The sequence below is a fragment of the Chenopodium album genome, chromosome 10, assembly GCF_948465745.1.
Source record: "Chenopodium album chromosome 10, dcCheAlbu1.1, whole genome shotgun sequence".
NCBI lineage: Eukaryota > Viridiplantae > Streptophyta > Magnoliopsida > Caryophyllales > Amaranthaceae > Chenopodium > Chenopodium album.
In genome coordinates, this window is record NC_137843.1 from 60,120,803 (window position 1) to 60,135,518 (window position 14,716).

The window sequence follows — 14,716 nt, forward strand, 5'->3', positions numbered from 1 at the left end:
AATTATATTACTCTAAATGCAAAACCTTCATATATTCTATTACTAGATTAGAGCCTATCTAATTCTAGTAGTCTTCTATTGATGTTATATTCTTGTTCATCAATCTACAAATAGCTAGAATTGTCCAACAAAAACTAAATCTAACCCGCCTTATTGTGTATTACGCGCGCACCGCATAGAGGTTGTAAGATCATTCAACTATTAATCTATATGATTGGCGCTCAATTTATATCAAGATTTTCCGATTGTACATGAAACAAAATACCATAATTTAAACAATAATATATGCAATACAAATATATTGCTAGATTAATTGCATATTCAATAATTTTCTTCCTATTTTCTTCCCAATGTCTCTAGGTGTGGGACTAGTCATTCCCCCACTAAGCACCTTTTGGCTATTGCATAAATTTTCAATTATATTACCACAACTTTCCACTTAGTACAACTAGGGGTGCTTATCGAGCGAGTCGATCACGAGCTGAGGGGTGCTCGACTCAACTCGAAAACTTTTACATGTGCTCAACTCGTGCTCGTTAAAGTTTCGAGCAAATAAAACCTGCTCGACTCTTGCTCGTTAAAGTTTCGAGTCGAGTCGAGTAGCTCACGATCTGCTCGTTAAAATTTTGGTCCTTCTATTATTATATGCCTTTATTTATTTTTTGATCAATTTATATTGTTTTCCTTATCATATATAGATATTATTAAAGATCTACTCTTTCTTTTTTTTATGATATAAATTAAGACTTAATAAGTGTCAAATTTGTTTAAACATAGTAACTTTGTTTTTAAATTCTATATTAATAATATATAATCGAGTTGCTCAAGAGCTTATCGAGTCGAGTTAGAGCTTGCTCAACTCGTGCTCGTTAACATCTCGAGTCGAGTCGAATTCGAGTCGAGCTAATTCGAGTCGAGTTTTGACCGAGCGTTGACCGAGTCGAGTACGAGTTGCTCGCGAGCTGCTCAACTCAATTAGCACCCCTAAGTACAACATTTGTTCCTATCAAGAAAATAAACCAAGAGTTTCTCTATTATTAGTCTATGTGATTGATGCTCAAATTATATAAAGATTTTCTGATTGTACATTAAACTAAATATTACAATAAAAACATTAAAAATATAGAGATACAAATTTATAGCCAGACTAATTGCACATGCAATAATTTCATTGCATAAATTTTTAATTATTCATCACAAATTTCTACTTAATATACATTATTTCTATATCAAGGGAATAAACCACGAATTTCTCTATGTCTTGGAGTTTGATCAACTTCTTAATTTACCCCATTCTCACAATTTCCACACAAAAATATAGTATTAACCCAAGCCTCAAACCTAAAAATATCAAAAATTGCAATTAACACAAAGTTTCACCCTAAACACAAAGCATGAAAATAGCAATTAAGCATGTACACTCAAGTTCCCTACCAAAAAAAGGCACATAAGAACGAGAAGTAAGAAATTAAATGTTCCCACAGCTACCCCTGTGATTACCCATTTAATGCCACCCCCCCTTGAGCCAACTATAAGCTTTGAAATTCTCCTCTATAAATTTCACCTCCATATTTTTAATCCTTAACCCATTCTTCTCATTCATCTTCTTTTTGATTTCTAATTTATTCTTAGCTTAAATTCAACCCTTTTGTTTCCTTAATTTTCGACAAAAAAAACCCACCAAAAAGAAACAAGAAATTTTAATTTTAACCATGGAAAATGGAATTAAGGAGAAAAAGATAGATTTAGATTCATCAATTAAGGTGAAAATCACCCAAACAACTCATGTTCAACCCAAAAAGAAAATTGGAAGAAGGGAATGTCAATTGATCACATTTGATCTTCCTTACTTGGGTTTTTTCTACAACCAAAAGTTGTTGATTTACAAAGCAAATAGTGATGATTTTGAAGAAATTGTGAAGAAATTGAAGGAAGGTTTGAGTGTTGTGTTGGAAGAGTTTTACCAATTAGCTGGTAAACTAGGAAGAGATGATGATGGTGTGTTTAAAGTCATGTATGATGATGATATGGATGGTGTTGAAGTTTTAGATGCCATTGTTGATGTTAATCATGATGGTGTCATGGTTAGTGTTGATGAATTATCATCAAAAGATGAGTTTACTATGATGAAAGATTTGGTTCCTTACAATGGTATCCTTAATTTGGAGGGTCTCCAACGTCCCCTCCTGGCAATTCAGGTAATGAATTATCCTTTAAACATTTTTTACTCGCATGTCATATATGTTACTCGATTGATATATTAAGTAACGTTCTTATGTGCTGAATAATCTATATCTATATCTATACTAATATTTTATCGACCGGCTATTTTTATTATTGGGGAACACTCTAGATAGATACTTTCTAGGGGAGGGGTGTTTGTTCACTGACATATAAAATGAAGTAGGGTTTGATTTGATCTAGATAGTAGTTATGGTACATCTTTCTTTCAAATATAAATGCTCTTCTTTTTGGCTCACAAGCCACGTTGTACAAATCTTCAGTAAAATTTATGCATGACTATTATTTGCTTATTACTATGGGTGGTTGAATACAAGGTCTAACGTTTTGAAATAAATAAAAAAAATAATGGGTTTGAAAGTCAGACCAAGCATTTACTTGGATCATATAGTTAGTCACAAAATTTAGATGTGGCAATTGATTTCAGTGGGGTCCGAGTACCCCAATTGGATACATATTTGTTCTTCATTGTAGTAATTTAATTCTTGATTTCATGTTTTATTTTTTCATTATTGTAAGGTTTGTCACCAAGATTATATAGGGTGCTAGTAATTTAGTTCATGTTTTTTTTTTTTTTTTTTTTTTTTCTTTCCTATCTCTTGATAAGAAAATTAATGTTCACCTCTTTGACTACATTACATGCATCTTACTCGATCTCTTGAACATATTCATGTTTGCGCGCACACTACGCATATACTCCACACTACACATGTACTCCGTAATATTATTTCTCGGCCACTTAGAGTCGTTATGAGCTGAAAAGGGTATTTGTATTTTATAATTTCAAACCCATACTACAAGCTAGGTTCCTAGCTTGACTATGTAAGACTAGAAAGAATGTCTTATTTTTATAAATGATTAATTAAACGCGTCAAATACTACTTATAATTAAAAATACAAATATTAGTATTTTGCCATATCTATTTACTTGACTTCACATGCATGATAAATAACGTTAGCTGTCTTTCTAGTCTTGGAAATAGAAAGTAATGGCCGTGGTTGAGGAATGAGGAGGACTTGTCCTCATTGTCGTAGTCTCATAGTCATAAAATATATATATATTTTTCAAAGTGTAAAGTTGATTTTTTTTTTATATATATAATAATAATTACTTTTATAAAATGGATTGAATTAAATAAATTATTCGGAGAATGCTTCATCAACCCACGAATATAAAATTATTAAAGTATAGATACTAATAAGACTTCCATCTATTAATTGTTGTTTTACATGTTGGTAGATAGTTCTTGCAAGTCAAAATTTGTAAAATTTTTTACATACTTGTCAATTTTTTGTCTCCCTTATATTCTTTACCAAACTTATAAACTAAGAAAATGTTTCTCTAGTGTAGATCATTTAATTATTAGGTCAGAATTTTTTTGATTGTACAATTGTACTATTGAAGAATGTCCAAATATGGATAAAGCTTAAGGTCATAGCCAAAAAATATATGAAATATATTATTTATGTTTCTAACGGCGTGTGATTTATTTCATGTAGATCATAATATGACACAAAATTTGTTAAGGTAAAAATTTCTAGCATATAAAAGAGGAATGTAATAAGAGTTTGCATGACTACAATGGTAACAAAACAACTACAATAACGGCTCAACTTTGTCCTATATATAGATTGATTCGGAGTAATTTGATTTGCAATAATATTTCTGCCTAACTTTTCGGTCAAATATTAATTGCACAAAAAAATAAATAAATAAAAAATCAATGTCGCTACTAATGGGCTTATTGATGGTACTGAAAAGTGATCATTAATAGGCTCCTTTAAATTTTGCGGTTTAAATTTTTCCATATTTATTTATTTATGAAAAGCTCAAAATGAAAAGGCCCACTGGACTAATTTTCTCTCTCCTACTTTTGTGATGTAACAGTTTACCAAGCTCCGAGATGGGCTGGCAATTGGGCTAGCATTTAACCATGCTGTACTAGATGGGTCCGCTACTTGGCACTTCATGAGTTCATGGGCCGAACTTTGCAATGGGGCCCAATCAATCTCTAAACTTCCTGTCTTGGACCGTGTCAAGGTCCGCCCCACGCGCGTCAGTCTTGAGATTCCTGACGCGCCGCCGCAGCCTGATCTCATCGCTGCTGCCGCTGCTGCGCCAAAGCTTCGCGAGAAGCTTTTTAAGTTCTCGGGTGCCGCGATTGAGAAAATTAAGGCGGCCCATAATGATGTTGGGCCCACTAATGGGACTACTGCCCCGGCTGGACCGCCTTTCTCCACCTTCCAGGCTTTGTCCTCCCACCTTTGGAGGGCTGTCACGGAGGCGCGTGAGCTCAAACCTGAGGAGCCAACTGTTTTCACCATCTTTGCTGACTGCAGGAAAAGGGTGGACCCACCCATGCCGGAAAGTTACTTCGGAAACCTGATTCAGGCAATCTTCACCGGAACTGCTGCCGGATTATTGCTCGGACACCCGCCGGAGTTCGCCGCCGGGATGGTCAAGGCGGCGATTGGGGCACACGATAATGCGGCGATAGATAAGAGGTGCAAGGAGTGGGAGGATAAGCCTATTATTTTCCAATACAAGGATGCCGGGATGAATTGTGTGGCCGTCGGCAGCTCGCCGAGGTTTAAGGTTTACGACGTCGATTTTGGGTTCGGAAAACCCGAGCGGGTTAGAAGTGGGGCGAATAACCGGTTTGATGGGATGGTTTATTTGTACCCGGAGAAGGATGGAGGGAAAGGGATTGATGTGGAGATTAGTTTGGAAACTAAGGCAATGGATAATTTGGAGAGGGATAAGAAGTTCTTGATGGATGGTGAAGTGGTTTAATTTGATTGTTTGATCATTAAAGAAATGTTGGTAATTTGATGTTTTAATTATTTTAAGATATAAGTTTTACTTTTATGTTTGTGGATTGGTATTATTTGATGATGAAAAGGCTACAACAAAAATGGTGTTAGGCAAAAATAATGGACAATTGATAGTGGGAAAGACTTTACTTTTGCCTAGCTCCATTTTTCTTGTCTTTAGGAGCCTTTGTAATAAGGATATTAGTTGTAAGATTTTAGTTTTGAATTCTTGTTTTAGAGTTCTATATAATTGGAATGTGTTTCTAAAGAAATGTATCCTTTTACCTTTTTTACTTTATAAAAATTAAATTGTGTTACCTAGTTTGGTTGATAAATTATTAGTCTTTTATATTTGTATAGGACTATAGGTATATTGTTTGTTTTTGATTTAGTTATATTTATAATGAAGACATGTTGAATAAATTTGTATTAAAGGTAGTTAAATTCTTTGAAATTATAATATGTGGATTTATTTATTTATTTTCCAGTATTTTGCAAATAATATTGCCAATATTGTCAATGTGAAGCCATACAATTCAACAATTTGGAACAAAAAAATGTGTTCACCAATATTGTGGAGTACAAGACAGTACATCTTAAAGGTGACGAAATAAACGTTGTACTGTCTTTAAACTAAAGAATAGATTACATAACTTATAGAACAATGAATATGTAACGCAATTTCGTTACCAATTTCACCATTAACAACCTAGACAAGCGAATATGTAACACAATTCCGTTACCACTTTCACCATTAACAACCTATAGAACAAGCGAACATGTAATGCAATAGGGACGAAAGCCTGGTTTAAATTGGATGATAAAAAACTCAGAAGTGGGAAATAAAAATACACATGGCAGAACTTTACCACTAGTAGCTGAGTACCATCCAATTATCTTGGCAGAGAGAAGAATTATGAGAGAAATTAAAGGCAAAATTGTTTGAACATATTACAACACAACCGAGACAAAATTGCATATTCTTACATTTGCTCATCTATTAAATGAATTACCAAGAGTTTCAAATAGAAATTGACTTGAGAGAATACTCAAGAGCGCTTTAGAATACAGTTCTCTCTTGGTTCTGATACTCGGCGTAGTTGTCCCATCTCCATACCCAGTGTTCCATTCGAGTTGCAATAAGAATCCGGTGAATAGTGTACAGCGAACTGTGCAGCTTCATACTACAATGTCTTCGAAGATACCGTCTTGAGCAGCTTCTTCATATTCCCCTTCTATTCACTTTCGCCATGCTTTGACTTGTGCATGTAAACATGCATGAATCTCTTATTATGAAGGCAGCAATGTGCCCCTGCTTCCAAGATCACCAAATAACAATTGCTAAGACTAATGATACATTCCCTCTGAGAGACATGTCTACTCACATATATCGTGATCTACTTCATACCTCTGTTCCCAAACCAGCATTTGCTTTCACAGCCTATTGTAATATGGAAAAAAAGGTACTTGGCTGTTGATTACTCTCAAAGAGTTGACAAGGATCTCGCTACATCATATTCATCATCCTCTGAGCTTCAAAATCAAGAAACTCCCCATTTGGCGGCATCGGATGCATGTTATAACCATACATGTCAAAAGCATTCTCGTTGGGACCTTTGAAGCCCTCCATTGGGGGAGCCCAGGGTGGAGGATGGTTTGAACTAGAAGCTTCCTGATTAAGGCTAAAAGCTGCCGGATTTTGAGGAGAATTTCCAGTGGCTCTTCGGCCGCTGGAATTTGCTGTTGTAAGAGAAATGGAGTTAGACTGCTGTTGCTGCATTTGCTGCTGATTCTTCATAGGTGACTTGGGTCGAAGAGCCTCTATTTCAGGTGTTGTCTGGACAAGATGAGGTGCATCTGGTGGTGGGTTCCTTCCTCCCCCACCCTGCCAGACCTTCCCTTCCTTGTCCGAAAAGGTCCTTGTATATGCCTGCAAAAGAGCCCATGAACTAACTCAGTACTTTGCATGGACAGAGAACAAAGACCTAGTTTGATAAACTTCCATAATCAGAGACCAAGATATGATGGCTGGCTACTCTTCTCCTCTAGTCCCTTAGGTTGGGAAACAGAAATCCTTTCTTTTTTTATACTACATACATAAAATGTAAAGAAATCTTATCTACTTTTAGAGACTGGCAACGCAAAAGGAGTGGAAGGTTAGGACCTGACAAGCAGTCTACTGAGACAGAATACCTCTGAATTCAAGGGGCAGTTCATACAAAGAGACTCAGTTGGGACCTACAAGTTGCCTACTACTGGTACCTCTTAGCACTAGGAAGGTATTAGCAGACACAACAAAATCCCCTCTCATCAGAATTGCACAACTACCACCCTGTCCACCCATTATCCCGGAAAAAAATGTCCAATTCTGATTTCAAGAATACTAGTGATACTACTGAAATTTTAACCAAAGAAAAATACAAGAAAATTTCACTGTATGGACAGAACTGGAGAATATAACCCAAGAATAAAATTTGTTCTCTCATGAAGTGAGAAACTAGCCTTCAACTGTTTGTTTCCGCCAAAATAACCAAACACATCTAATAACAATGTTAAAACTATGTTACTACTTACTAGACTCTCAGGTCACAAGAATATTTGAGTTAATACCTTCAACTGGCACAAAAATACTAAAAAAATCCTAATGCAACCTCAAGGCATACCCCAGACATTTGATACATTCTTTATCACCAATCACCACACAAAGATCTGAATTTATTCACCAATGCCCAAACCTACAGTTGACCCATTAATGTCACAACCATTTTACTCGGAAAGAAGAAGAAAATGACAGCTACATAAAAAAGAAATAACCTGTATAATTCCTGATCCAACCATCATCTTTTCTGTAAAGGAGGGACTTTAAATCTTCCTAATGAACATCAAGATACAGATCAAATGTATGTGCAAATTTTAGAAGTCCCATCCATGTTTTCATAAAACTAATGTCAACCTATGGTAAAGCCTAGAAATCAATAGCCTGGGAATAAGAATTCAATAGCTTCCTATTATTTTTGTATTTTATATTGGTAAAAAAATAGGGAACATTAGGAGATAGTTTCCTATCATTACTGCATCAATCAAAGCACTTTCATTCCTTGCTAAATTAGATGATACTATTGACCCTGGAAATCCTTGCTCCACATCTCTTTTCTTTTAAATTGGATTGGGGAATGGAATGGAGAAAGCACCTAGTTTCCTCTGTGTGTGTGTATGCATCTATATATTCAGAATTCAATTGCGTTTTAAAGTTCAAGCACTTGACCTCAGTATTCAAGTTTGACGAAGATAGTTCCTTTCCAACTGTCAGCCATCCTGATCGGATATTGTGATCTTCACCAAAGAGCTCAATCCTTCTACGACCAAGTGCAAAATGCTCAATAATTCGATACATTTCATCGGGCTTAGCTGTGGAACCTACATAAATATTGATGACCAGACCCTCGTTAAGTCCTTGTCAATAACTTAAATCAAAAGATACATAGAAGTAACTCTCAATCGAGCATTGGTGCACGTAAAAACAAATTTAAACAAAATTCTGTTGTCAACACAAGCAAAAATTAAAACCCTTTCAGAAAGAGTCTCCTCACAACTATTAATATCCGGGAAAAGAAACATTATAATTATTCCACATCTGCTTCTATAGATTACATTAATAAAGTTAAACATGTAGATGCACATACCTTCCTAAAATCAAAGCCCAAAAGTTTAGCAAACTAAAATAAAATTTTATAAGGTCATAGGTTATACCAAAAAGAATGGGGAAAAAAGAAGCATACCATAAGGAGGTTCCTCCGCGATAATCACATCAGTGTCTATATTGGCATGGATTATATGCCCATCAGTACTGCGGCGAACAGTTCCCTTTATGCCCATTAGACAGTGTTCCTTCACCATGATTCATAGCACAGTTTCAGGGCACAAACAATTCTGTTAAAATGATATCAACTTATCAAGACGAGATTATGACTAACCTTAGTGTGCTGGAATAAGGTATGAGAATCATGTCGCAAAGCTGGAGTTGCTGTGTTTTTGTTTGTCTTTACCCAACATATGTCTTCGCACCTCCTAAACCCCCACTGATTATACAAATGAAGAAAGAAATAATAAGTGTAAACATTAATGTCTGTAGTCTCTGAACGGCCTCAAAACCAAAAGAATGGCTCTACTTACTTACCTTCTTGAGACACTGTCGCCCTTGCTCAAGGCCCACACCATCACCCACCCAAAGAAATATAAAAGATGGTGTGTCTGCTATTGCCTGCAAGCCATCAATAAAGTGTTAAAGATTTGGGCCAACATACAAACAAGCCATTAACAATGTTTTTGTGTCAATCCACAACACAGATTTAATCAAACACAATTTTGGGGTATGCAAAACATTAGTTATCTAATCTAAATAGAATATCATCAATTCCATTTTATTGTCCACTTATTTAACTTATTCTGTTCCATGTCATTTACATTATCAATACAAAATACTTGTCAGATTAAAAAACCACTATGTCTATGTGTACATAACCTGATGCGCCAACAAAGGGCAGACTGATTCATGATGAAATTTCACACGATGCCTCTACTTTTAGATTGGATGGTGGAGAGAGTTTTGGAATGGTGAAACTATCTTTATTGGAAACAGTTTCGAAGTACTAATATATCACAACTAATGAGGGGGAAACACAATGTGACAACTATTATTGGACGAAGGGGATATGTAAATAAACATCTATGGAAAATTACCTCAATTTTCAGATTCATTATCTCTTCAAATGTCCAGTACTCCATGTGGTCTGTCACGCCAGGTGCTCGATGAACATATTCCTCCCAAGGTGGGTCCACAAGAATAACATCAAACTTGGTCCCAAAAAACTCTGGAGACAGAACAAACTCTCGAAGATCACATTTATGATACATGGGAGGAGTAGATGCTTTTGAAACAATTTCATCCTTCTTCTGTATAAGCTCCCGAAGCTTTGGATAATCTTCAACATTAGTAAGTTCCAGTTCTCGAATAAAATTTTGGGGCCGCAATCCAGTGTCAACAAAATTTTGCGAGTAATCATTTTGCTCTCCTCTAGATGGCCCCTTACCTGCAGGCCCACCACTTTTAGAGGGGACCCAACCACCAGAGCTTTTATCGTTTGAATTCACACGACCAACAGGCACAATGGCATTAAACCCTGGGCCAGATGCACCAGGAGGCACTCCTCTTCCTTGGCCTGGTTGATTGAAAAACATGCCAGGATTAGGAGGAGCTCCCATATTTGGTGGATATCGCTGTCCAGGTGGCCCAGGAGGAAGTGAGGAAACACCAGGGGACACAGGTAACATGCTCATATCAACTCCCCGACCACCAGACCAAACAACTGGTGGAGAAAATGGTGAAACAAACATGCCAGGGGGAACTGGAGGACCTGGACCAGGGGATAAACCAGGGTTCATGGGCTGCATTGGACCAGGTGGTGGCATACCTAGATGTCCAAAGGGAGACCCCATCAACGGCACTGGAATGTTGACCTGCTGGTTGTCTCTTCCAGGCGGCCTGATTCTACCTCCTCTACCCGGCCTATTGCCTTTAGGACCCTGCTGCATCATCCTGCCAAAGCTACTCGGCTCTTGATTGCTATTAGGAGGCTGAGAACCACCACCAGAATTTTGGCTAGCAGAAGGTCGGGCAGATGAAGAACCTTGTGAGCCCCTTGGTCTCCCTTGCCTACCATCAGCATCATCCCTCCATGCATTTTGATCTTGTGAAGATGCAGCTTCATCCACATACTTTACACTTGAATCATCAGCAGTTGCCCCATCTGCATCAGCCCTCCGTAGATCATCTTGTGAACGTCCCCATTCATCAGGAATATTTGATTTTGGATCATGCAGTGGAACGGATTCTGTTCTCCTAGAAAAACCAGATCCAGGATCGTCTCTTCCATAGTCAAGAGGCTTAGGTTGTATCTCTATAACGTCATAGTTCTCAGTTGAAATTCCAAAATTCGAAGAGGCCTTGACAGCTTCGCTCCTCCCATCCTTTCTATTTCCAGCTCTGCCTAGACCCCTATCGTTATCCATCCTATCACGACCACGTCTGGGCAAGTCACGATCTCTGTCACGATCATGAACTAAATCCATATCCCTGTCATTGCCAGGCTGCTGCCTTCTTTTCCAACCTTCTCTGGAGCCTTCCCTTTCCCTATTCCTGTCGCTCCAGCTATTATCTCTGGCTTTTGCTCTATCATCCCCTCTAAAATTATCCTTCTCTACATCTTTGCGCTTTAAACTGCTACCTCTTTCGTATTCCATCTCAGAGTTCTCCAACTCATGGCGATGCCGACCACTTCTCTCAGGGCTTCCTGATCGCCGAGAATGCCCAACCTCTCTTGCAATTTTGTCCCTCATCCAGGGATTGACATCCTCTTCCAGATTAGATGACCTATCTCGGATATCTACAGCTTCACGACCAGAAGATTTCAGCTCCTTATGTCTATCATTTTTCTCCTTACCAATTTTATCTTCACGACTTAAATAACTAGTTTTGCTATCGTCTTCTACAACATCTGATCGTCTGCTCTTGGACCTATCCGCATCAATCCTCCTTTCCTCCTTGCTGTAGGATTTACTCTTGTCACTGGTTGACTCCAAAACTCTCTCTTTTCCTTCACCTGTATCAAGTCTAGTGGATGCACTCCTTTCACGAGAGGACTCATGCTTGGATTCAGACACTGTCCCACCTTTTGGCTCAGATTTACCCAAGAAACTGCTGTCCTCAGCTTTCATGGATGCATCAGAGTCATCCCATCTTCTCCTGTTCTTTACCTCTTCAGTAAATCCATGACCCTTCTCTCGACTGCTTTCTTTCCTTTCTGAATGATATGAATCTTTTTCCAGTGCCTTTTCATCCTCCCCATCACGAGCTCGTTCGTCCCTGCTTCTACTACTCCTATGAGAGCCTTCATGATCAGAGAATTTTGAAGTTGTTTTCCTTAACACACTCCGTTCATTATCATCACTTCTAGTATGGCTTCTAGTTCCGGACTTATCTCCCGCATCATGCCTGTTTTCTAAATCCCCATCTTGATACCAGTTGCTCAATTTTTCCAAAGCACTGACCTCCTGCTTCTTCCTTACCAGCTTGGAGCTTGAATCCTTTTTCGCATCATAATCACCATCATCCACATCCCCTCTGGTGGATCCGCCTGACATCCTCCTACTCTCATTTCTATCTCCAGAGCTCTTCCTCCTCCCACTACTATCCCATCCATCAACATCTTCTACATTACTAGCTCTTCTTGATTTGCTGCTTAACCTATGCCTCCTTTTTCCATTCCCCTCCCATTCCTCTTCATCACCACCTATCTCCCTCTTGCCATCCACACTATCCTCCGTTTCCCTTTTAGCATAACCTCGACTCCTCTCAGGTGAATCCATCACCAAATACTACCAAACTTTAACAATGATTCTTGACTCGGTGTCTTGATTTGCTCCTATCAATTTATATAAGATAATATATAGAATCAAGAAAAAAACAATTAAGGGAAATTCTCAAAAGAAAATAAAGTTGCAGCTAGTCATCAATCACCACACGAAGGAGTGTCCTCACAAAAACCGACAACCCGAAAGATTTTAACTTGTCACTTGCCCTGCCCTGCCCTGCCTCGCCTGGTGCCCCTCTCCTAAAATCACCAGAGAAAAAGTAAACCATAACTCCATTTCTCTTCCCTTGCTTCATACATCATCACACTTAATCACACTAACTATGAATGCAACGAAAATTAAAACCCTAATTGTTCAGGCCCATCCCTAATCAAGAAAAGGTCCATTTTCATGGTTTTGTCCCGACATTAAAGAGTTATACAGTATAAACCAAAGCCTGCAACACATTAGCAAGCAAAGTTCACTCGATTATCAAACTAGGCTCCAATAATTAGGTTTAATTCTTGATGTATTTATAACCAATAGTTCAATAATCCACCTAAGAAGAACCCTAAATTGGCAATACTGCCAATTAAATTAAAGATTAACACAAGATTGCGAAATTGATATTCGATAATTAAAAAAAAAAAACATCTTACCTCAGAAGAGAAGCTGGTTTAATGGAGGAGAGAAAGCTCGAAAGCCGCTTCAATGGAGAATTCGAAGTATGCTTCAATGGAGGAGAGAGAGAGAGGGGGAGGAGTGCAGCGGGCAGCGCAAACGTGAAATACATCCAAACGGGGAAAAAAGGAAAATAAAGATCTAGTCCAAGGAGAAGCGAGCTGTTAAACCTTGCTCCTATTTTAGACGGTAATGCTCCCTTTTTGACATGGAAGGACGATATTGCCCTCTGTGTAAGTTGTAGAGTATAATGGTATAATATCATTCCCGACCCCTCCACTTACTACCACGTGATAAAAAAAAATCCCGACACTACACCGGAAGCTTTGTCGGAAGATTTCGTAAGTTGTCGTACTTTTTTTTAAAAAAAATTTGAAATAAAACATACGCCTAACAAATTAGGATCCACCTAAGTGGCTCCACTTAATAAATTAGGATCCACCTCGGTGAATCCAAAATTTTTGGGCGGATGTATGTATGTATTTTTTTTTTGATTAATTAATCAAATTTATTATTGTAATCTTTGTATTATTATTATTATTTTATTATGAGTATTATTAATTTTGTGATTAATTGAGTAATTAGTATTAGTACTTTTATTGTTGTTGTGATCAATGTTGTGGCTTTTTTTTTTCCTGATTTTATTTAATTATATATATATATATATATATATATATATATATATATATATATATATATATATATATATATATATATATATATATATATATATATATATATATATATATATATATATATTTAGAGAGATATATGAGAGTGAATGAGAGTATGAGAGTGAAGTATGAGAGTTGTGAGTCTCGTAGAGTGAGTCGTGGGTATTTATTTGATAGGGGTAAAAATGAAAAATCCTAAAAAAAATGGGAGCGATGCCTAGTAAAAGGGGAGCGACGTTTAACAACCCCCGAGTTATTTGATTTGAATTGGATTTTGGGTGGCTTAATTGTTTGGTTAGGATTGTGGAAAATGGGTACTAATTGTTTGTTTTGGTGCTCCAATTGATATATATATATATATATATATATATATATATATATATATATATATATATATATATATATATATATATATATTTTTTTTTTTTTTTTTTTTTTTGTGGTTTTGATTGTTTGTTTTAGGGTTTATGTTTATGCATTCTGATGGTTGGATTTCAAGTGTTGGGAAGTTTTGCTAATTTCACAATGTGCTAATTGAGATCACTCTTTGCAATAGGCAAATATTAGGGATTTAATTGAGCTCTAAAACCTAGCTATGATTTTTAATTTCCTTGTTAAGGTGGTGTAATATGATTGTTGATTTTTTGGGTTCTGAACTTATATTTAAGGTGATATTGGTTCAAAACACATTAGAGATTAGGCGAAGCACGAAAAAAATTACTGTTGGATATATAATTGAGATTGATTAAATAAAGCAGATATCTTGGTGTTGTACAACATTTTCATGTGCAAAATATGTTAATGTTTGCGAATTGTGATGTATTACTTACAGTTGTGCTTGCAAAATTGATGCAACATTACTCACAGTTGTTCTTGCAAAATTGATGCAAAGTATA

General features: G+C 36.8%; 2 protein-coding genes across 3 annotated transcripts; one reads left to right on the plus strand and one right to left on the minus strand.

Moving 5' to 3' along the window:
• The first annotated feature begins 1,546 nt into the window (after positions 1 to 1,546).
• LOC145562773 (BAHD acyltransferase DCR-like) lies at positions 1,547 to 5,372 on the plus strand. Its single transcript, XM_081623149.1, has 2 exons — positions 1,547 to 2,198; positions 4,130 to 5,372. The coding sequence occupies exons 1-2, from the start codon at positions 1,713 to 1,715 to the stop codon at positions 5,033 to 5,035; spliced, it is 1,392 nt and encodes a 463-aa protein (XP_081479275.1). The 5' UTR covers positions 1,547 to 1,712; the 3' UTR covers positions 5,036 to 5,372.
• A 519-nt stretch (positions 5,373 to 5,891) lies between these two features.
• LOC145562774 (N6-adenosine-methyltransferase non-catalytic subunit MTB-like) lies at positions 5,892 to 13,279 on the minus strand. Of its 2 annotated transcripts, XM_081623151.1 has the most exons (8): positions 13,125 to 13,275; positions 12,632 to 12,725; positions 9,796 to 12,536; positions 9,233 to 9,316; positions 9,030 to 9,134; positions 8,835 to 8,943; positions 8,321 to 8,472; positions 5,892 to 6,985 (listed from the first exon to the last, which is right to left on the minus strand). In XM_081623151.1, the coding sequence occupies exons 3-8, from the start codon at positions 12,478 to 12,480 to the stop codon at positions 6,563 to 6,565; spliced, it is 3,558 nt and encodes a 1,185-aa protein (XP_081479277.1). In that variant the 5' UTR covers positions 12,481 to 12,536; positions 12,632 to 12,725; positions 13,125 to 13,275; the 3' UTR covers positions 5,892 to 6,562. The 2 variants fall into 2 exon arrangements, with proteins under 2 accessions (XP_081479277.1, XP_081479276.1); XM_081623150.1 differs by lacking the exon at positions 12,632 to 12,725 and having other exon boundaries at positions 13,125 to 13,279.
• Positions 13,280 to 14,716: the final 1,437 nt, after the last annotated feature.